We start from the raw sequence: 24223 nt of genomic DNA on the forward strand, positions 1-24223 counted from the left end.
CATGATACCCATCATACCTAAAATATCCACGATACTTTTTTAATTTTTATTTTCTATTTTGTGTATGTAATACATTTATGTGTGTGTGTGTGCATATGCACATGCAGGTAAGCATGCACTTATGTGACATATAGGCCAGAAATGAATGCTCTATGTCCTCATCAATCACTCATTACCTTATTTTGAGACAGGGTCTTCCACTGCACCTGGAGCTTCACAGATTCCCAGGCTGGGTGGGGGAGCAATGAGCTCCTGCAGTCTGGTCATCTCCCCACTCCACACTAGAGTCAGATTCAATCTGCTGTTCCTGGCTTATTTATTTTTAACATGTATGTATGGGTACAAGGGGATTTGAACCCATGTCCTCATGTTTGCATGGTAGGCACTTTACCCACTGATCCATCATCCCCTGCCCTGAAATACTCAAGACACAAACATAGATAGATATCACTCATGTGCCAAGACCCCAGGAAATTTTAGCTAATGAAAAAGCACAGCCAATGAACTCCAACATCTAGACGTTGGAATTATCTGACAAGGATTTAAAAACGCCTGAGATGAAAATAATTTGGTGAGCATTTATGAACAAACTTTTAAAAAATAATTTTGCTTGGTTTTTGTTGTTGTTGTTGTTGCTGCTGCTGCTGTTGTTCTTTGAGATAGAGTCTCTCTATATAGCCCTGGCTGTCCTGGAACTCACTATGTAAGCCAGGTAGGTCATGCTCAGACTCACAGAGATCTACTTGCCTTTGCCTCCCAAGCACTGGGATTAAAGGTGAGCGCCACCACACCCAGCTATAAACAAACTTGTAACAAAGGATTTTAAACAGAGTCTCAGCAAGAATCAGTTTGCACAAAGAAAAGAACATGAGGGAGTGAGTGCAAGTTTTCAGATCTGAAATTTTTAATAATTGAAACAAACTCACCAAAGGGGCTCAGCAGCAATATGGGGAGGCAAAGGAAAGACCCACTTGTTTGTCAGTCAGCTTGAAGACAGAACAGTGGCTATTCTCCAACCAGAACAACTCTAAGTTCTGGTTAAAAACTCTGGAAATAGATTTTTTAAAAATGAGTATTGAGGGCCCTGGGGAGAGGGCTCGGTGTTCTGTAGGAAGAATGATCTGAATAGCCAGGCTGTTCTCAAATGAATGCGCTTTTTAGGTAGGCAGCAAGCAGAAAAAAAAAAAAAAAAAAAAAAAAGAAGAAGAAGGAAACAGCCGAACAGGAAGGAGGCAGACACTTAGGTCATCCAGCAGAAAGCCACCGAGGAAGCCTGGAGCACAGTCATGGAGCCTCTGATCCACACGAGGGCTCCAGGAAGAATGTCTTCTATTAGGTGAGACTGCAGATGAGCCGTACCCACCACAGCCATCTTTCTGTTGGGAATGATTGGCCTTCCAGCTGTGATCGAGGACACATTGTTTAGACTCAAACACTTCAACCTCTTCTGTTCTTATGCACACGGTATTTTTACTCTTTGGGCCTGTTTGCTCTTCTGCTTCTCCTTTCTCACAGGGTCAGCCAGCCCGCCCCTCCTCAGACAGGGGATCTTGTGAGACAGAGAGACATGCTTGGGTATGCAGTGTGTGTATGTGTGGGGGCAGGGGTGGCAACCCTATGTCCACAGCCAGCTTCTCAATGAACTTAGACAACACATTACAATTTATTAATAAAATGCATATTATATTCAGCTGGTAAAGTGCTTGGCATACAAGCATTAGGATGTGAGCTCAGATCCCTTGCGCAAACCTGAAGTTAGGCATAGCTGCTAGGTCTGTAATTCCAACACTGGGAGCAGACCTGGGGCTTGCAGGCCAGCCAATCTAACCACATCAGTAAAGAGCTTCAGATTGTGGGCATATTAGGGAAGGCAAGGGAAACAGCACACCCTTGCTGACTAGAAAGGAAAGAGGGCTGAGGCGCTGCTGTAGACATAAGGACAACAGTGGAGAAAGAAAGCTGGAGAGTGAAGGACGGGTGGGCACAAGTGGAGGTAGGATGAGGAAGAGAGCCGCTAGCTCCGAGAAGGGAAAATTCTGTCTCTGTCTCCCTCTCCCCTCCCCCTCTTCCTCTCCTTTTCTCTCTCTCTCTTCCTCACTCCTTTTCTCCCTCCCTCTCTCTTTCTTCTTCTTGAGACAGGGTTCCATTTATCCCTAGCCGCGAACTCCCTACATAGCCGTGGATGACCTTAAATTTCGGATCCTCCTATCCTCACCTGAGTACTAGGATTGAAGGCATGTGCCACCACGTTCTGTTTATGGAGTGCTGGGGATCGAACCCTTACACGCTAAGCTACACCCTCCAAGTCCCAAAACATCTTATTTAAGGGGACATGAGGGAAACTGTGTCCCTCCTCTCAGTCACCTGCTCAAAGGAGAAACACGCCTAGACGAACGATCGCAGACTGAGGCTGCAGAAAGATGGTAGGAACACCCAGAACAGAGACTTTCAGGCAACGTCACAAGCTAAACCCAAGTTTTCAACCGTGTCACTTAAAGCTGTAAAACAGCAAACCGTCCACCAGGTGGCAGTATCTGCGGAGACTTGCGTATCCCATCAGCCCTGGCGCTCTGGCTGGAAGAAGGCGTGGAGGTGACTCTCTGGCCCGCCACGCCTCTACTCTCCTGTCCCGGCTGACGTTGGGCAACAAAGATGGCGGCGGGAACCAGCAATTACTGGGAAGGTGAGGGCAAGGCCTCCGGGTGGGTCCCGCCAGGCGCTGAGGGAACAGAGTGAGGCTGGGTCTTGAGGGAGACAGCAGAGGGAAGAGACAGACCTCAGGAACGGCCTCACTGCGGGATGACGTTGTCCGAGAGGAGCCCCGGGCCTGGGAACTTGAGGAAGGGGCTGGGGCGGAGTGAACCGGATCTGGGAAGGGGTTGGGCCGAGTGGAGGGAGCCGGGATGGAAAGGAAGAGGCGCCCGGAGCTCCGGGTGGACCTGTCGGAGGGGTGGTGAGACTCTGCGATGGGACTTTGGGGACGAACTCTTGCGAGGAGACGAGTGCTGAGCCAGAAGCTCCAGAGCCCGGAAGACGAGTAGTCAGAGCCTTGGAGTTGCGGCCACTGTCAGAAAACTAGGAGTGAGGGAGGAGCTTGTGAGTCCCGGCCTTGGGGGGCTCCCAGACATTGGCCGTGAAATGTCTCCTCCTGGACCCCTATTGGCAATTTAAGAACGAGACTTCATCGAAGATTGGGTGACAGAATGCTGAAAATAACTACCGTCTGTTCTGGAGTCCAAGATGAGTTTTGTTAAAATGATCAAGGATTCTAATTGATACATTTGCTATCCTCCCGCCAAGAGATCATCCAGGATGTTATTTAATTCCTGAAAATCTGCTCTAGGTCAAGTGGATGCATCTAAAACATTCCTAGACCACGACGAGCACAAAGATTCAGAAGAATGGGCTCACCTTTTCATTTTAAACTGTTTGCTGCTTTACTTTTTTTTTAAAAAAAAAACCTATTTCCTTCCTCTTTGTGAGCAAATAAAGCCCTGCAAAAGTAATGGCATTGTCATCATCACCATTTGATGTGAGGGACCTGAATTTTAGTTCCTGTCTGCCATATTTTCAAATGGCTTTCTAACTTGGTGTTCCCATTAGACAAAAATTAGCGAGAGTTACAGAGAAACATGCTCAGAGCTTAAACGTATTTTAAAATGCCCTACCGTAGCTAAAATTTATCTTTAAATTATGTATAAGTGGCTGCTGGTATCTTTGATAGTCATTAGGCTATGAATCACTGTGTTGTAATCATTAGAGCAAGCCGCTATTGGCAGTATACCTTGTGCCAGATGCTTTACACATGTATAGAAAACCCTGGAGGTAGAGGTTTAAAAACAGCTAAAGTTTTTAGATGAACTGAATCGTCAGTTAATCTCAAAGGCAGTAGGGGACCGAGCTGGCATTCCAAGTGGGATTTGGTCTCTGGGTGGATTACTCCATCATCCAATTCCGCTTCCTGCCTTTCATTGCCTCCGAGTTCTTTTGTCCTGAGACATTCTCACATTATCCCTGCCTGTATTTCAGTCCTGAACACTCAGCTATGTCTAGGAGTTTCCAGGTATGGCTTCTTTTAGCCAGCCTGTTAGAAGCCAGGCTCGTACACCTGTTTGTCTGTTTGCTTCTACTTTTAAGACACATGCTTATAAAACACCTGTTACATTTGTATTTTGCCCTGTTCATGGTGCATCATTTTTAACCTCTATTCCCCCCACCCCAGTGGTTTTTGAAGAGCAATTTTTAATTTTTTCGTTGATTTGCTCTTCTTTGTGTTTTAATCGTTAAGGTATTTTACCTGTATGAAAAGAATCCCAAAGTCCTAACAGAGCTGTGAAACGTAAAAAGAAAATTCTTTGGAAATGAATGCAGGCGTCTTATACAGTTTAGCTGGTGAATTGATCTGGTGCCATAAACCATTTTATTTCTTCGGGGCTTTATATTCTCTTCTTGTTTTCCTTCAAGTTACAACTTTGGGTTATTGCTGTAAAAGTAATCTCAGGTATGTCAGGGCATTGTTTGGTGGCAGGTTGTGTGTCTCCCACCGCTGCTTCCCTTAGTGATCCTATCTGAAGCTTAACTACGGGACTAATTTTACTTTCTTGGGTAAGTCCTCAGTTTCCAGGAAGTAGATCAGAGATTCCATACATGATAGTTGGCTTTCTCCAAAATAGTCTTGCCGATTTTTTAATGTCTGTTGGTGGAAGAAAATGATTTGTTTTTATAATTTCCTTGAAGATCTCAGGAAACAAGCTCGACAGCTGGAAAATGAACTTGACCTGAAACTAGTTTCCTTCAGCAAACTGTGCACGAGTTACAGTCACACCAGCGCCCGGGATGGAGGACGCGATAGGTATAGGTACTACCGGCTTCTCTTTACCTTCAACTAGATTGATGCTTTTAGAGTAACTGAGATACAGCTCTGTCACCTGGTCTGCTGGGGAATTGTTGATGTTTTAATTTCTTGTTATTATCTTTTGTGTGTGGGGTTGTTTTATAAAAATTCTAATTCTTGAAACAACATTAGGTCAGGGTTTTAGACAAAGATTGTGATAGCTCAGAAAAAAACTTCTAGAGTTTAAAAATGAGTTTATATTAATGATTGTTTTGATGCCAGGCCTGTAAACCTGTTACCACAGCACTTGGAGGCCAAGATAGGAGACACATGATTGCACACTCACTGTGGGCTCCATGACAAATCCAAAGAAGTTTCAGTCTCAGTCCACAGAAATGTCTGATTTTCCCACAAAGATTTTATTTTGCTTTTGTTTGCTTTTGTTTTTCAAGACAAGGTTTCTTGTGTAGTCCTGGCTGTCCTGGAACTTACTCTGTAGATCAAGCTGGCCTCGAACTCACAGATCTGCCTGCCTCTGCCTCCCCAATACTGAGATTAAAGGAGTGTTCCACCACCACCTGGCTGATTTTTTTTCTTCTTTTTTTTTAATATTTATTTATTTATTATGTATACAATATTCTGTCTGTGCGTGTGCCTGCAGGCCAGAAGAGGGCACCAGACCCCATTACAGATGATTGTGAGCCACCCTGTGGTTGCTGGGAATTGAACTCAGGACCTTTGGAAGAGCAGGCTTAACCGCTGAGCCATCTCTCCAGCCCCTGTTTTCTAATTTCTCAGTGGAACTGAGGAGTTACCTAAATGCAAAACATACAAACTGTTTTCCCGGTATTTATTGTATTAGAATGAATCTAATGCAGGACCCTCACAATTAATCCTGGGAGCTAGTTTTAATGTTTCTATTTTTTTTTCTTTTGAGAAACTAGCATATTACAACTTAAGAAAAATTTATTCGTATTTTAAGTGATCACTTAAAGTGATTACTTGTTTAAAAAGAAAAAAAATCAGGAAATGTTTGAGATGCTTAGAGAGATATAAGGACTAACCTATTTTTTTTCTTTTTGAGAAATAGTCATTGCAGATTTAAGTGAAATATACCACATTGTCTTCCTATTTGTGCATAAATATTATTTATTATTTTTTTTTTTTTTGGTTTTTTCAAGACAGGGTTTCTCTGTGGCTTTGGAGCCTGTCCTGGAACTAGCTCTTGTAGACCAGGCTGGTCTCGAACTCACAGAGATCCACCTGCCTCTGCCTCCCGAGTGCTGGAATTAAAGGCGTGCGCCACCACCGCCCAGCTATTTTTGTTACATATCTTAGTATTCCTAGGCATTTCATAGTATCTTACAAAAGCTATTTTGAAGTTTGTTTTTTTATGTAACATTGTCTTTGAGGTTCAGTTGTGAATGTATTTAACTCTACTGTCTTCATTTGCTATATATATTAACAGCTACATTAGGATTTAGCAATTTGATGGACATTTCTTTTCTTTTTCTTTCTTTTTGTTTTTTTGTTTTATTTTGTTTTTTGTTTTTTTGAGACAAGAGTTTCTCTGTGTAGCTTTACAGCCAGTCCTGGAACTCTCTGTGTAGACCAGGCTGGCCTCAAAGCCACAGAGATCCACCTGCCTCTGCCTCCCAAGTGCTGAGATTAAAGGTGTGTGCTACCACTGCCTGGCTGATGGACATTTCTAAGATTTGCTAGTTAATAATTTTAATAGCTGACATAGAGTAATCACCGTATTGCAAGTTGTGTTTCAGAGCCTTGTAAAAATACTGCTGTGGATATTTCCACCCACATCATAGTTATGTATATACCCTAACAGTGATAGCGTTGATAGCAGAGCTGTCAACTCTTAGTTCTGTAGTTTCCAAAGATTAGTGGAGGATGGATTTTTTTTTAACCAGTAATGAAAACAACAAAACTGAGCTTGAATCTGCCTTAAACCTTCTCTCTCAACAACCCACATTCTAAAAGCTACGTATTGAACACATTCCAGCAAAAGCCCTTTTCACTGTTGCAGCCTAAGTGGTGTTCGTCTTTCATAAGGACATGGCCTGCAAAGTTAACAAGGCTGGTGTGTTGACTTTGGGACCTAAAAATGTTAGGAGCATGCCCATGGACTCCAGTGCATGACATTGCTTTGCACATTCACTCACCAAGTAAGGAGAGTGACGATTTTTTTTTTTCAATAAATAAATTTTTGTTCAGAAAGCTTTTTCCCAGATTTAAAGCATGTGTTGGTTTTGCCAATGAGTATACAATTTGAAAACTCAAGTCTGTCAGGAAGTACTATTACAGGGTGCTTTTCTGTGTCTCTGCTTGGATTCCCTTTAAAAGAAACATTCTGAGTTCAGCTACAGACTGGGATTGATTGTGCTTTCGCCAGAGAACCTGGGGTTGTGAGGACACAGTCTGAGGCTGGAGCTCTGTGGCAGGGCTCTTGCCTGGTGGGTGTGAGGCCCTGCCTGTAACCCCCAGCACTGGAAACTAAAGATCGACTGTGCATGCCGAGGCTTTGGTTTGATGCCCAGATGGGAAGCATGCCACATGAATAAAGTCAGCAATCACCAGAACTTTTCTTTCACGAATCTTGGGTTTTGTTTGTTCTTATTATTGTTTTGGGGAGTCTTGGATTATTTTGTTTGTTTGTTTTTTGCTTTGTTTTTCTGTATGTTGAGAATCAGAAGGTCTGTGGATCATCACACATTATCAAGTGAATTAGATTTAACTGAATCCTAATATTGTAGAGAACAAGGTTTTGACCATTTCCCTGGACTTCTCTACTGTCCTAAGAATGATGAATATGGAATATCCAGTAGTAGAGATTGCCCTGTTACTCATTCATTCAACAAATATTTAAAGAACAGTAAACAGTCACCATTTGCCAGGTGTTAGGCATGTGACCATAAAAAAGGCAGAGGCAGTTTCCTTCCCTGATGTCTATGGGCCCACTGTTCTTTTAAATGTATGTGGTAGGGGAGGGTTTATATCAGTGAGAAACAGCTTTTTGGTGGTTGCACATTCTAGGAGAAACCTTCACAACCTTGTCTTAGCTGTGGCACAGTAAAGAAATGATCCCAACCTCCACACCACCCCTTTATCTCTGTGTAGCCCAAGCTGGACTCAACCCTATCACCTTCCTGCCTTGGCCTCCCAAGTGCTGGAATTACAGATGTATGCCACCATGCCTGACTAAGAACTAGGTATTTTTATGTCATGTTGCAAGGTATATAAATGGGAATGTTTATAGAACAAATAATGTTTATAGACCTAGTTAAACGTCTAAAATAAAAATCCTTATTAAAGCCAGGCATAATCCCAGCACTTAGAGAATAGAGCAGAAAGATCACAAGTTCCAGGCTAGCTTGGCCTGTGTATACAAAGCAAGCCTCTGTCATTAAGAAATGACCGTCTGGGGCTGGACAGATGCTCAGCCGCTGTGCACTCTTTACTGCTCTTGCAGAGCACCCAGGCTTGACGCTCAGCAACTACATGGCATGCTCACAACTGCCTGTAATTCCACGTCCAGGAAATCTGATGCCCTCTTCTGGCTCCTACATGCACATGACTCACGTAGGCACACAAATGTACCCATAAATAATGTAAAATAAACAATCTTTTTTAAAATTCTTCTTCTTTTTTTTTTTTTCCTTTTTGGTTTTTCGAGACAGGGTTTCTCTGTAGCTTTGGATCCTGTCCTGGAACTTGCTCTGTAGACCAGGCTGGCCTCAAATTCACAGAGATTGGCCTGCCTTCACCTTCCAGTGCTGGGATTAAAGGCATGTGCCACCATCACTGGCTAAAAAGTTTTTATTAGCTATTTTTTTGGCTATTTCACTGATTGCTTTTGTTGTGAACGTGAATCGGGGAGCAGTGGCGGCTAAGGTTCTTTTTGACGATGAATTGATGATGTGGTCTTTGAGCCAGCACATCCGAATGCTAGACAAGGGCAGGAAAACGTCTTCACAAAGGGTGGAGAATGTAATCCATTTTATTTATGTGAAGAATAACTCGTCTGTAGTAAGGTGCATATGTGGGCTTCTGATAAAAGGGACTGGTTTTTCAGGGAGGTAAGTGAAACTCTCAGGATATAGGATTTTAAAATTGGAGTCTGTCAAACATCTTTCATCTGCAGAAGAGTCGGATTTCTGACTGTTGTGATACCAAAAGGCGCTAAAGACGCTCCTGTGAAATAGCCTGAGGTGAATGCATGCCATGGGAGATGTGGAGGCCTGGGGCTCTGTCGGCCTGCGTGCCCTCTCCTGACTCCTCAATAACTGCGTGTCTAACCAGGTCATTTGAATCTCAAACCTCACTATATTTCTTAGTCAGAGTCTCAAGAGGAAGAGAGAATTTAAAGGCATAAGAAAAGAAACTATAATTTTGGAGAAAAGCTAAAGGTTATTTTTCACAGGCCCCAAATGGGTTCTATAATCCATTTTTTTCTTCACTATTTAAAGGAGTTTTTGGCTTCTTTCCCGTTATTTGTTATTTCAGAGTCAGAATTTTAGTTGCTTAGACTGTTTTCTATCATTTGGGAAATAGTACATAGTATTCGAAATGTCTTTATAGTCATTTATATTTTGTACTGTATTTAGTATTTTAGGACATGTGGCATACTTTTAAAAAGAAAAGTAAATCATAGTTAAATTTTTTAAAATTGCATTTATTGCCGGGCGGCGGTGGCGCACGCCTTTAATCCCAGCACTCGGGAGGCAGAGGCAGGCGGATCTCTGTGAGTTCGAGACCAGCCTGGTCTACAAGAGTTAGTTCCAGGACAGGCTCTAAAGCTACAGAGAAACCCTGTCTCGAAAAACCAAAAAAGAAAAAAAAAAAAAAATAAAATTGCATTTATTTATGTAGAGGGGCTAGAGTGTGCACTGGCAGGGGACAAATATGGAGGAGTCAGGTCTCTCTTACCATGTGGATTCCAGGAACTGAACTCAGGGCATCAGGCTGGCTGCAGGCACCTTTAGCCACAGAGTCATCTTGCTGGCCGTAAAAGCATAATCTTTAAAGAAGTAGAAGAAATGTTTCAGGGTTCATTTGACCTCTTGAAGAAAAATTACTGTCTTATTTTAAGGCTGTTTTAAACACTAAGTAATGGATTTTTAAATTAAACTTCTCTTTAGTTCAGACACAACACCCCTCTTAAATGGATCAAGTCAAGACAGAATGTTTGAGACGATGGCAATTGAAATTGAACAGCTTTTGGCAAGAGTAAGTGCTTTTGGGTAAACAACTAGTTTGCCATTTGTTGGATATGTTGTTTATTGAAACTATCCATTCATTCAAGGTGTGTTCTTCCTCCAACCACTTGAATTTTAGTGGCAGCCGTCCAGATGGTAGCATGTGCTGTTTGTGGGAAATGCTGACTGAGTCTTACCTTGTTTACTGTCAGCTAAGAGGACATATAGGCAGATAATTTACTTGAGTTGTTTTTAGTGTGTTTTAAAATATTTTCTCCTTTTCTTCCTAGCTTACAGGCGTAAACGATAAAATGGCAGAATATACCAACAGTGCAGGGGTCCCCTCATTGAACGCAGCACTGATGCATACGTTGCAGCGACATAGAGACATTCTACAGGTGATGTGTTGGGCAAAACATTTATGTTATCAAGGTAACATGGGAGACGGATAGTTAACTCTGTTTAGAATATCAAAAGTATAACAAAACACAGTAAATGTTTAAAGATTATGTGGTATTATAATACAGAAGTGCAAATTAGAAGGCAAAGTTTTTATTTTTATTTTTTAATTTTTTGGTTTTTCAAGACAGGGTTTCTCTGTATAATAGCCCTGGCTGTCCTGTAACTCACTCTGTAGACCAAGCTGGCCTCAGACTCACAGAGATCTGCCTGCCTCTGGCTCCCAAGTATAGAGATTAAAGGCATGTGCCACCACCACCCGGTGGCAAACTTTTTTATTACTGAGAAAAGTAATCAACCTTTATAATTTAAAAACTTTTTAATAATTTATTTATTTTTATTTTATGTGCATTTGTATTTTGCCTGCATGTATGTCTGTGAGGGTGCCAGATCCTCTGGAACTGGGGTTAAAGAGAGTTATGAGCTGCTCTGTGGGTGCTGAGAATTGAATCCAGGTCCTCTGGAAGAGCTCCCAGGCTCTTAACCAATGAGCCAATTCTCCAGCCCATTTAGACTCTTTAAAAATTGGTATATACCTTTAAGTCCTGGTACTCAGGAATCAGAGGCAGTGGGGTGACTCACTTACAGTTCAGTGAGTTCAAGGCCAACCTGGTCTACGTAATGAGTTCCAGGTCAGCCAAGACTGTGGAGTGAGGCCATGTCTGAAGGTGGTGGCGGTGGCGACAGCGGCAGTAGTCAGAGCCTGGCGAGATGGCTGGTTGATCAGAGTGCTTGCTATGAAAGCAAGAGGATCTGAGTTCACATCCCTAGGACCTGTATACAAGCCAGGCATGGCCACATGTATTTCTGACTCCCAGCACCGTGGGAGATGGACACAGATGATCCTATGAACTTGCTGCCAACTCTTGAAGCCAAGACAGGAGAGCAGTAGAAGAAGATACCCACATTCATTTCTGGCCTCTGCATACATGTGTATAGGAAACATAAACATGTGCATGTATACACACACACACACACACACACACAAAGAAAAATAGGAATCGCTTTTTGAAAATTTCCTTTCCTGCATTTATTATTTATTTGTGTGTGTGTGTACATGCGCGTGTGTCACAGTGCATGTGTTATGGTGCATGTGTGGTGGTCAGAGGACAATTTGCAGGAGTCAGTTCTAGTTTTCCATCATGTGAGCTCTCGGGGTTGAACTCAGACCATCAAGCTTGGCAGTTGTGCCCTTACCCACTAAGCCATCTTGCTGGTCCACAAATAGGAATCTGAGTACGGTGGCACATAGCTATAATCCCAGCACCTATGAAGCAGAGGCAGGTGGATTGCCACAAGTTGAAAGTCAACCTGATCTATGTAGTGAGTTCCAGGCTAGCCAGGGCTACATAGTGAGACCCTCTCTTAAGGGGGAGAGGGGAAGAAAACAAAACAAAACAACAAAAAAAAAGGATTAGAATTATAATTCAGTGGTAGAATTTGTGATTAGCATGCACAAGGCCCCAAGTTTAGTCTCCAGAGGTGCAAGTGTGCACCTTCGCTGCTTTAGATAGGGTTTATTTTTGTTGTTGTTTTTCTTTTCTTTTGTTTTGTTTTTCAAGACAGGGTTTCTCTGTAGCTTTGGAGCCTGTCCTGGAAACTTTTAGACCAATCTGGCCTCGAACTCACAGAGATCTGCCTGCCTCTGCCTCCCGAGTGCTAGGATTAAAGGCGTGCGCCACCACCACCCAATTTAGTTAGGGTTTTTATTTGCTATGAAGAGACACCATGATCACAGCAACTCTTTTTTTAAAAATATTTATTTATTTATTATGTATACAATGTTCTGTCTGTGTGTATGCCTGAGGCCAGAAGAGGGCACCAGACCTCATTACAGATGGTTGTGAGCCACCATGTGGTTGCTGGGAATTGAACTCAGGAACTTTGGAAGAGCAGGCAATGCTCTTAACCGCTGAGCTATCTCACCAGCCCCACAGCAACTCTTATAAAGGGGAAAAATATTTAATTGGGGTGACTCACTTAGGGTTCAGAGATTTAGTCCATTATCATCATGGTAGGACAGGACGGCATGCAGGCAAACATGGTGCTGGAGAGATAGTTTTGAGTTCTGCGTCTTGCAGAGGCAACAGGAAATGATCTGTCTCACTGGGCATGGCTTAAACATATATGAGACCTCATAGCCTGCCTCTACAGTGACACTTCCTCCAACAAGATCATACCTATTCCAACAAGGCCACTCGCTTTTTTTCAACTACCACACATGCATTCACAAACACACATAAAGAAGGACTAAAAATAATTTGCCTAATGCAAAAATATGAATGTCAGGTTGAGAACTAGGATTATGACCAATGATAAAACACTGAAAGCATTCTTACTAAAGAAAAGGGGACCCCAAAGTCACAGAGAAACCCTGTCTCGAAAAACAAAAAAAAGGGGGGGGGGAGCTGGGAATACAGCTTAGGTGGCAGAATGTTTGCCTGTTATACACAATCCATGAGTTCAGTTCCCAGCTCTACATAGAACTAGATGTGCTGGTACAGGGCTATAGTGCCGGCACTTAGAAGGAAGAGGCAGGAGAGTCATAACGTAAAGGCTGAAGTAGACTAAATTAGATCCTGACTCAAAAAAAGAAAGAAATAAGGAAGGAAGAAAGGAAGAAAAGGGTGCTTATAACTACCATAAATGTCTGACTTGCTTTGGAGTTGTTTATGCAGTTAGTAAAATCCTGAGAGATAAATATTTGAAAGGAAGAGGCAAAATTCCTAATATGTAGCATGATAAGACCGTATATGTCTGATATACCAAGAAAGTTAGAGCCGGGCGTTGGTGGTGCACGCCTTTAATCCCAGTACTCGGGAGGCAGAGGCAGATGGATCTCTGTGAGTTAGAGACCAGCCTGGTCTACAGACCTAGACCAGCCTGGTCTACAGACCTAGTTCCAGGACAGGCTCCAAAGCCACAGAGAAACCCTGTCTCGAAAAACAAACAAACAAAAAAAAAATTAGAAACAAATTCAGTAAAGATGATATATATAAAGCAAGCCATTATCCTCTGTATAAACAATGACCTATTAGAAAATATAATGAAAGGGGCTTGGGAGCCAGGAACAGCACAGTAATAGTATAAATGAGGCCCTTATTCAGTTGTGAGCCCCAGAAAATGAACTCTCTGTCTCTGTCTCTGTCTCTCTCTCTTTCTCTGTGTGTGTGTGTGTGTGAGTGTGTGTGTGTGTGTGAGAGAGAGAGAGAGAGAGAGAGAGAGAGAGAGAGAGAGAGAGAGAGAGAGAGAGAGAGCGCGCCAGGTGTGATGGTGTACACTTGTATTTCCAGTACTTGGGAGGTAGAGACAAGAGGATCAGGAGTTCAAAGCCCTCTTGTGGGGTAAATTAAACAACCTTACATACACATGTAAAGAAGTACATGGGGAGTGGTTTTTTGTTTGGGGCAGTCTCTATGTTCTAGCTTTGTAGTCTAGACTTGCCCCTGACTTTCAGTCCTCCTGCCTCAGCCTCCAAATGCTGACATTACAGGTGTGTGTCCATATAGCTCTTTATTTTCTTTCTTTCTTTTTTTTAATTAATTGGTTTTATTTTGAGACAGAGTTTCTTTTAGCACGAACTGTCCTTGAATTCCTGATCTTGTCCCACCTCATAAGCACTGGGATGGCGGGTGCACACCAGCCAAGCCAGATGTCCTTTACTTACTTTAGAATGGCGAGATGATACCAGGGTTCATTTAGAATCCCAAGAATAACCAGGAATAAAGCTTAATACAGTTCTGAAAGTGAAGATGATCATTTGATTCTACCACATGTTAAGGCCTGTTTAAAACGAGGATAATTGATAGTTTGTTTCTAGGGGCCAACCAAGTGACTTTATGGGTAAAGGCACTTGCTGCCAAGCCTGACACCCTGAGTTCAGTCTTGGGTCACCACACAGTGGAGGGAGAGAACTAACACCTGCAACAAGATGTCCTCTGACCTGCACACATGCACCACACACAAACATGCATGCATAAAATATAAAAAATTTCTGAAGATAGGTGCATGTGTGTGTGTAGGTCAGTGGTCAACCTTTGTTAGTTAATTGTTCCTTAGTAGTTGTTCTTTAGGTTTTTAGGGGCCTGTCAGTTTGGCTAGGATGACTGGCCAGTGAGCCTAAGGGCTCTTCTCTTCTCTGCCTCCTTACTGCTGGGATTACAGGCTACACTATCAAAACCTAGCTTTTTACAGCCTAGCAGGGATCAGATAGTGTTTTACTGGCAAATCTCTCTCTCCCCTCTCTCCTGTCCCTCCCTCTCCCCCCTCCTCCATCTCCCTCTTCCTTTCCCTCCCTCCTCTCCTCCCCTCCCCAACACCAAAGATTAAAATGTAGAAAAAGCATAAGAAAGGAGGGAGGAAAGAAAAACTATCAAAGTTTTGAATACAGCCTGGATGAAATTTGTAATTTCTGAGCAGTGACGAGCTAAGAAAGATCTAATGTCAGAAGCTACAACAAATGACTCATCTGTTTAATATACACAGAATTAATGTAAATAAGAGAGACAATAGGAAAATGGACAAAACTATAAACTACTTGACAATGAACTGAGGGTGTAGTTCAGTGGTAGAACATTTTTGCATTTGTGGCGTCCTGAATTGGATCTCCAGCACTGAGGGGAAGGTGGGGATGGAGGCAAGGGTTTAAAAAAATAAACCATGTCTTATTAAGTACAGCACTAAGTAGAAAAATCTCTTCCTTCTTTTACCCTACGCTACTTGAAGTCATTTTGTCTTAGAGTTTTACCTTTACAGTTTTATGTGATCAAGTACCAGATGGTAGGGTGCTTAGTGTTTGAAATGTGTAACCTGATAACCGTGCACAGCTACTTTAGAAGGATAAAAGCTCATCCATAGTTGTGTTGAGACTGGATGTTGATTTATTTCAGGATTATACACATGAATTCCATAAAACCAAAGCAAACTTTATGGCGGTACGGGAAAGGGAGAATCTGATGGGATCAGTACGGAAAGACATTGAGTAAGTTACCTTTCCTCTTACCGTGTAGAATGTTTATGTGGATTTAGGCTATATCTGTGGTTAATCATAAAGCAAGTAGCCAAAACAGGATTTAGGTTTTGTGGTTTCTGATTTCCATTCCATTGTCCTTTGTGCCTTGTTACAATATGGGCTGAATCTACTTTGCCACCTCCCAGTCTTCCCTTGCCAACCTTGATCTGAAGTCCAGCTTGAATGATCCCTTCCTGCCCATGCCAGGAATGGCATGATTGTCCATTTTTCTGTCATTCGCTTCTCTGTTGCCCTAGCTTTCTATATTCAGAAAGCTGTTAACATCCCTGAAACTCTGAAATGTGCTTGTATGTGAGTAAGTGTTTCCAGGTTTAATAAAAGTCAAAGCCTTATATGAAACTAAGAACCTTTAGCATTTTACAATGATCTTGGTCTTTTCTCCCATACCTTCCCATGATCCTCTTTTTTTTTTTTTTTTTTTTGTTTTTTTTTTTTTTTTTTTTTTTTTGGTTTTTTCAAGACAGGGTTTCCCTGTAGTTTCTAGAGCCTCTCCTGGAACTAGCTCTTGTAGACCAGGATGGCCTCGAACTCAGAGATTCACCTGTTTCTGCCTCCCGAGTGCTGGGATTAAAGGCGTGCGCCACCACCGCCCGGCTCCATGATCCTCTTTTTGTAGGCATTGATACAGTTCAGGATTTTTAAAACATTTGTTCTTAAAAGACAGTTGTGGTGGCACACGCATTTAATCTCAGCACTTGGGAGACAGAGGCCAACAGATCTCTGTAAGTTCAAGGCCAGCCTGTTCTACAGAGTGACTTCCAGGACAGCCAGTGCTACATAGAGAGACCCTTCCAAAGAAAGGAAGGAGGGAGAGAGGGAGGAAGGAAGGAAGGAAGGAAGGAAGGAAGGAAGGAAGGAAGGAAGGAAGGAAGGAAGGAAGGGGAAAAAAGAAACTAAGAAAGTGGTTTTTATTCTTATTACTAGTGGAAAGCAGGAAAATAATAATATTGGTATTAGTAAATGTCACTTTTGTAACTTTATTGTGCTGACAATGAACATGGAAATCCTAAAGCATGCACAGCTGGGTTCCAGTGCTCTTTCGGCCTGGGTGGTGAGGGACTGACCCTGCTGTGAAGGATGACAATGTTTCAGTAGCTCTCTTGCTCAGGGTGCCATGTGCCGTGTACTGATTAGTCTATAGTGGAGAAAATAATGCAGAAGATCAAACACAAAGGAAAAGTCGGATCCCCCTCAAAAAGAGTGGGTTAGTTTGAAAAACAGAAAACCCCAAAATCTAAACTGGAGGAACATGTATCTTTTACATCTCTGGTAGTATTTTTCAAGAGAAATGGAAATTGATTTCCAACTGATTGTTGGAAATTACGGTCTAACTTGGGTTAGTTAGTCCCTTAACCTAATGGTACAGTATCTTCTAAAATGTTCTTGCCTTTTCTTGACATTGCTCTAGATCATATAAAAGTGGATCTGGAGTAAACAATAGGAGAACCGAACTGTTTCTGAAAGAACATGACCACCTTCGAAAGTGAGTACTACCTGCTTTCTATGCTTATAAAGACATCTTATTTATTATATTAAGGGCTTTGCTGGTGATAATTTCCCTGCTCCAAGTGGGTTCAGTAGAAATAGGTGGCAGCTCATCAATCTTAATTAAAAGATGCCCTTCGAGGATTTTACTCTGCTCTTTGCTGCCTACTGCTATGCTGCTGTTATCCCTACTGCAAGTTATTAATGGTATCCATAATAATAATACTGATAATTTATGTGGTCTCTTACCACTTTTTTATTGAAGAAGCTTTATAGAGAATAGTAAGGCTAATTAAATATCAAATGGAAAAAACAAACAAAAATTTGCTTCCCAAGATTTCAGCAGAAAATGATTGGATGAAGGATAACTCCCCTGACTGTGCTGGCATCTGGTCTGACTTGGGCTTGCACAGACCTTGTGCATCTGTCACAACTGGTGTGAGCTCCCGTGTGTGCCTCCCCTGCTGCATTCAGAAGACACTGTTTCCTTGTCACCATCAACCAACTCTGGCTTTCACAATTTCTGTCCTGTCTTTCACAGTGGAAGAGGGGTGTGGCATATATAATCCCTTTGGGGCTGAAAACTCTTATTCTCTGCATCTTGGCCAGTTTGGGATCTGTTTTAATCATCACCTACTGCAAGCAGAAACTTCTTTTGAGGATTGAGGGGTGCCTTAATCCATGGATATAGCCACATCATTAAAAGTTATTTTAATATTATTAAGTTCTTTTGTCAGAATAATAGTAATAAATTCTCTCCTATAGCCTCTGATCTATCTAGCCATAAGTACTTAGCCTCATAATGGTGGCTGGTACAGATTTCATCTGGTGGAGTGGGCCTTAAATCCACTCAGAAATTAGATGGTTACTCCTGTGGTGTTCATGCCACCGTTGCACCAGTGGCCATGTCTTGCTGGGCCAGTCATTTATTGTGGCTTGCAGGTTTCACAGCTGGATATGATTAATGCTTTCTTTCTCTTCTAGTAGAGATGGAACAGGAATTTTTCTGCTTGTTGGGCAAGCATACTATCACTTAGTACACCCCTAGCCCTGTGACTGTGTATGTGTATACACTATAATAACTATATTTCTGTTATAATAAGTATAATGAGATCTGTATAGGAGATTGAAATGTGTGGATTATAAATTTGAGACAAGACTGAACAACATATTGAGACTTTGTCCTAAAATAGAAGCAGGGCTGCAGAAATGGCTCAGTGGATAAAGGTACTTGCCTGATGACATGAGATCAGTCCAAAGACCTGCATGGTGGAGGGAAAGAATCAACTCATACAAGCTGTTCTCTGACCTCTGCTTGTATGCTGTGACACCTGTATACACACACATACACATGGATGCACACAGGATAAATAGAAATGTAATTTTATGTGTGTGACTGTTTGGCCTCCATGTATGTGTACTGCATGCACGCCTGGTGCCCAGAGAGGCCAGAAGAGGGTGCTGGACCTGTGGACTTGGAGTGAAGATTGTGAGCCACCATGTGAGGACTGGGAAATGAACTCTAGTCCTCTGTAAGGATATCGGTTGCTCTTAACTGCTGAGCCCTCTCCATCCCCTAATTATTATTTTTTAAATAATATGTAAAATATATATATATAATATATATATATATATATATAATATATATATGGTGCTCTATCTGCATATACACCTGCATGCCAGAAGAGGGCATCAGATCCCTTTATAGATAGCTGTGACCCACCATTAGGTTGCTGGGAATTGAACTCAGGTCCTCTGGAAGAGCAGTCAGTGCTCTTAACTGCTGAACCATCTCTCCAGCCCCACCCCCAACCCCTAATTAAAAAAAATAGATATAAGAAGATGGTTGGAGATTCCACAAATACTGTTTCTCCTCAAAATGCTGTCAGTGAGTTTAGCATTCATGTCTGAGCTCACTCAGACTGTAACGATCTTTCTCTTGGTGGTCTGATTTCATCAGTCCTTCTTGCACTGATTTTAGATCTCTAAGAAAGAGCTGCCTCTTTGTGTGTTTTATTCTCTTCCTCAACATGGACTCAGATACAAGTAGGGGTTTGTCTAGGACTGTAGTTTCCTTGTTGCTCACATCATTGTGCCTCATTGGGGTTAGCATCTGTCACTTGACATCTGGTAGCATGATCTTTCCTGAGCTCGGCCACTTTACTAAGCAGCCTCAGTTTCTCTTATTAGCAAGTGTTACTCAGGATCCAAGCGTAAGGAAGGGTTCAGAAGGGTTCATTGTTGTTTTATTGCCATTGAGGTCATTGTTTCCAGGCTTCTTCTTGATAATAGTTTTTTATCATTAATGGGGTTCAGTTTTTTAATTAATTAGTTAACTATTGAGGGGAATAATTGTTTCTTCTTAATTACTGTAATATGATGAATTACATTATTTTCAAATATTAAGCCAATACTGAATTCCTGGAATCCCACTTGATCACAAAATATTTCTTTTCTGTGACTGCTAGACTTACTTTAAGGAATTTTGCATTATCCTAATGAAATATAATGTAGTTTTCTAGTCTGGAAATGTCATTGTGTGGTTTTTATCATGAGTAATGTCCCTTTTAAGTGACTTGGGATGTATCCCCTTCCTGTTTTCTGAAAGAGTATTTCCTTCTTAGGTATGTAGGGCTTACCAGTGAGTGCATCCAGCTCAGGGGTTCCTTTGTGGTAAAGTTTTCCCGTTATAAATTGTGTGGATATTTGTAGACAAAGGGCAAGCAGTCTGAATGTCCCTGGGCCAGTAGGTGGCTCACTATAATCAGCTCAACGTGAGCTGCCAGAGGAGTTGGAAAACTACCAGAGAGAATGTGATATTCTCAGGGCCCCAGAGAAGTTCTTACCCAACTGTTAGCATCCATTTGGACTTTCTGCTGTCTGCTAGACTACAGACTGTAAACAGATGGAGTGTGTGTAAGCAGGACCTTTTCACCTCATCCACTTACTGAAGGAAGTTTTACTTTAATATTTCCTTCCTCCCCCGTTTCCTCAGGTGAATTAGCTTTCCTAGGTCTTAGTGCCCTCCATGTGGGATCACCTTTCCTAACTGTCTTCACTCCGTTGCTTCATCAGATCACTTCTCCCTTGCAGCTGTCCACCTGCCGCACAGGCCTGTCTCCTTTCCCAGATACCAAGGCCTTTTCCGTCATCCTCTTTGTGCCTTTCCTTTGTTTATCCACTTGTTTTCTTACTCTTCCAGAGAGCTTGGTTGTTGACAAGTTTAGGTTTGTGCTTGCCTGTCCCTCCTCTAGGAAGCTGTTCTACCCATTACCTCAGCCAGCCTCCCCTTGCTATGGCTTCATAAAGCCTCTTTCTTGTTTCCCTTGAAGCATTTATGACAGTGTCTAATGGTTTGTTCTTTCTCTCTTTTCCCTATCGGACCCTCCCTGAGTATAAATTTCATAAGGCAAAACTTAGTCTGCTGTTAGCATGTTTGGTTCTCCAGCCCCTATTGTGCTTGTTAACGCTTAACACCTGCTTCTATGAGTTGGTGGTTCTCAGCAAGACTGTTCGTTCTGTTTTCTTAATGTATAATGTAATGTGAATATATATACCCTACTGTAGAAGACTTATTTTATTCATTTAATTATTCTCTAAATATTTATTGAATACTTAATATACACACTCAAATATTAAATTAATTTTAAGAACTATAGGGAATATTAATGTAACTAGTTATGTTTTGCTTTGTAAAGTGGGTTCCTTGTGCAATCCTTTTGAAATGTTCAATTCTGGGGCTGGAGTGATAGCTTATGGTTAAGGCACTTGCTGCACAACTGTGAAGACCTAGATTCAGTCCCTTACACATATGAGTCAGATGTGGTCCCACGGTTCACTGGAGCATGCAGCCAGGGTCACTGCAGCTTGCTGACACCAGCCTAGCTGGGAAACATGAGCCCAGGTTCAGGGAAAGACCCTACCTCAAAGGAACAGGCAGCGAGTGCTAGAAGGAGACACCTGATACCCTTCCCTGCTTCACTTGTCCACTGACACGTGTGTCTGCACACACGAGTCGTATACCACACACACAGAGAGAGAAAAGTGTGAAATTTAAATTCTTCAGTGAGTCTCTCAGAAGCCTCCCTCTGTACAGAGGAAGAAACAAGACTCGGAGAGAATGGAGGCTGAGGTCTCATCACTGTTTAATAGTACAGCTTTACTCAACACACATTTCCTCTGTTTGGTGTTTGTCCCATGCCTCACTGCCTTTCTTTCTTGTGTTTCTTTAAATTTTTATATTTGTTGTAACAAGGAACCGTCGTGGCCTGATTTTATAGAGAACTGAAAGACCAGTTACTCTGAAAGCACATCGCTTGCCTTCTCTTCAGTTTTTCACTTTTAAAATCAAATGAGAGCTGTGTGATGTAACGATGGATGCCATTAAAGTTGTCATTTTATAAAGTTAAACGCATTCTGGAGAGATGGCTCAGAGGTTAAGAGCACTGGCTGCTTTTCCAGAGATCCTGAGTTCAATTCCCAGCAACCACATGGTGGCTCACAACCATCTGTAATGAGATCTGGCGCCCTCTTCTGCAGGCATACGTGCAAACAGAACACTGTATACATAATTAATAGATAGATAGATAGATAGATAGATAGATAGATAGATAGATAGATAGATAGATAAATCTTTTTTAAAAGCATTCTAAAATTCCAAAGAATTTATCCCCAGTAACTTTTCAGATATAGTGCCATTATACAAAGCATGTCATACTTAAATAAGATTGATCACAGTATTTAGTTGATAACTTTCATTTGCTTTCATTCTGTTAACCACTCAGCAGACATTGAGAATGTACACATTATCTGTTACCTTAGGTCTAACCATGTCTGTGAGTGAAGAAATATTTTATTGCCTTTTAATTGTTGATTGTTTTTCATATGACATTATTCAGTTATGTTTAGGGTTTTGGTATTGTTAATTTCATTTTAAATTCTACCAGCCATGTCATTTATATACTCTAAAGTTTTTTGCAGAAATATTTTAGGTAGGCTTGATTTGTTTTGAGACAGGTCTTGTATATCCTAGGCCAGCCTCGAACCCACTCTGTAGTCAAAGACCTTGAACTTGAGCTTCTCCTGCCTATACTAAGTGCTGATTGCAGGTGTGTGCTTCCATGCCCAGCTTAATGTAATACTGGGGGTTGAACTCAGAGCTTCATGCATGCTTGGCAAGCACTCTACTAACCTAGTAGTTATAGCAACAGTAGACTTCTTTCTTTCTTTCTTTTTTGAGACAATCTCACTGGGTAGTTAGTACTGGCTGGTCTGGAACTCACAGAGATTTGAGCCCAGGTCCTCTGAGTTGATGTTCCTGTGCTGCTCCTCAAAGTAATGTGGATGGCCTAGACTGCACAGGGTGGCTAAGATAATGCATGCCGAGACTTTGCCAGTCCTTCCTGCATATAGTACATGTGTAAGATCAACAGACGTAAATAGTAGGTCTGTACAAATAGCTCAGACATTGAAATTGAAGGCTAAGCTCACAACCAAAAAGACAAGAGAAGTAAATACTAAAAGAGAAAGAGACTACACCAAACAACCCTTTGTGTGTGTGTGTGTGTGTGTGTGTGTGTGTGTGTGTGTGTGTGTGTTTAGGGGTCTGGAGAGATGGCTTAGCAGTTTAGAGTACATGCTGCTCTTGCAGAAGACTGGAATTTCATTTCCCAATCACTCTTATTAGGCAGTTCACAACAGCCAGTAACACTAACTACAAGAGAACCAATGCCTCTGGCCTTCACAGGAACCTGCATTCAGGCACATGAATATGCACACATAATTAGAATAATTAAAAATAATAAAAATAAGTCTCTAAATTTTTTCTACATGGTTGCATTTTAGGTTATTTAATAAGTATCATAGAATTCAAGTTATATAATTGTCAGGTATTATATCAATGAGTGAAGTAATGTAGAATTCTGACATTTAAGGATCTGACCTTAGCTTTCTGGAGTGTGTATGAACTCCATTAACTCATGTAGTTTTGTTGAAAGACTTGAGTGTTATTGAGTGTCACATGCTCTGGGGCTGCTGGCAGGGCAGCCTGGCCGACTGGTTAATAGTCACACTCACCGTCTGGACAGCAGGCTTACACATCAGCCTTGCTCCTAAGTTCATATTCGCTACTGGTTGTTACTCACATGTAGCTACAAGGAGGCAGTTTATGTGCATGCGTGCATGTTCTTTGGTTTCGTGTGTGCATGTGTGAAATATTACTCCAGGGAAAAACACCAAGGCAGAGAGAAAATGTGTACAAAGCATTATTTGATTAAAAAAATAGTGTTTATCATTGCTATGACCACACGCCAGACAGATAAAACTAAAAGGAAATAAAAACTTTAGTTTGGCTCCTAATTTCAGAGTCAATCGGTGTTACAAGGACATGATGATATTTAAGTCGTCCTCAGACAGCAGTGTTCTGAAGTGAAAATGTGGGAGGTACATTGAAGAAATTCTAAAGAATCCCTGAGCTGTGCCAGGGTTATTTGTGTAGTAGAGAATTGGAATTTTAGCTTACGAGAACTGGTGGCATTTGTCTCATTATGTCTTTCATTCCATTCATGGGGTAGCTCAAGATTCCCTGTTACAGATTTGTTGCAAGTGATACAGTTACCTTCAATACTGAAATAAATGACAAGCAGAATGATCCGGTTAGCCAAGATGACCTTGAACTTCTGATCCACTTGCCTCCACTATGGCAAACTATATGTTTGCCCCACAGCTGGTTCCCAGTTAGAATCCTCCTGCCTCCACTGCCCAAGAGCTGTAGGCGACTGTAGGTTTGCCCCACAGCTGTTTCCCAGTTAGGAGCTATATTACACACGCTCATTTTTCTTTATTTTGAACTTGTTAGATCAGTAGTGAAATCAAATCTGTTTTCACTTGGCACATGACTTTCTTCCCTTTTTTTGGCACACAACTTTCTTAAACAAGGCTTCAAATGGAGGATCTGTCACAAGGGATTATAAAATTGTGATTATAAAAATGTGTGTGTGTATCCTTCTGCAGAAAACTTATAAGGATTATAAGGATTATTTCATTGCTAATCCTGATTGATATTTTATTAGTACAAGAAGTGTCTGTTACTCGTTATTCATTCATTTATTAAGCATTTAATGAGCATCTCCTGTGTGCTAGGTACTGTACTAGACTCTGGGGAGTCAAAGATGCATCAGACTCAGTCCTTACCCCTGGGAACTC

At 41.7% G+C, this 24223-nt stretch overlaps 1 protein-coding gene across 3 annotated transcripts in view; it reads left to right on the forward strand.

The window, feature by feature from the left end:
• The first annotated feature begins 2610 nt into the window (after window positions 1–2610).
• Gosr1 (golgi SNAP receptor complex member 1) overlaps window positions 2611–24223 on the forward strand; it is a 34831-nt gene continuing 13218 nt past the window's right edge. Inside the window, exons 1-6 of one of the 3 annotated variants that reach the window (XM_038327032.1) lie at window positions 2611–2683; window positions 4738–4858; window positions 9988–10075; window positions 10335–10442; window positions 15393–15484; window positions 16944–17018. In XM_038327032.1, coding sequence (XP_038182960.1) covers window positions 2653–2683; window positions 4738–4858; window positions 9988–10075; window positions 10335–10442; window positions 15393–15484; window positions 16944–17018 — 515 coding nt within the window. In that variant the 5' untranslated portion in view covers window positions 2611–2652. Of the gene's footprint in view, window positions 2684–2906; window positions 3097–4737; window positions 4859–9987; window positions 10076–10334; window positions 10443–15392; window positions 15485–16943; window positions 17019–24223 lie in introns of those variants that run through there. The other 2 variants (XM_038327033.1, XM_038327034.1) reach the window with 2 other exon arrangements.

Source organism: Arvicola amphibius, chromosome 4 (genome assembly GCF_903992535.2).
Source record: "Arvicola amphibius chromosome 4, mArvAmp1.2, whole genome shotgun sequence".
Lineage (NCBI taxonomy): Eukaryota > Metazoa > Chordata > Mammalia > Rodentia > Cricetidae > Arvicola > Arvicola amphibius.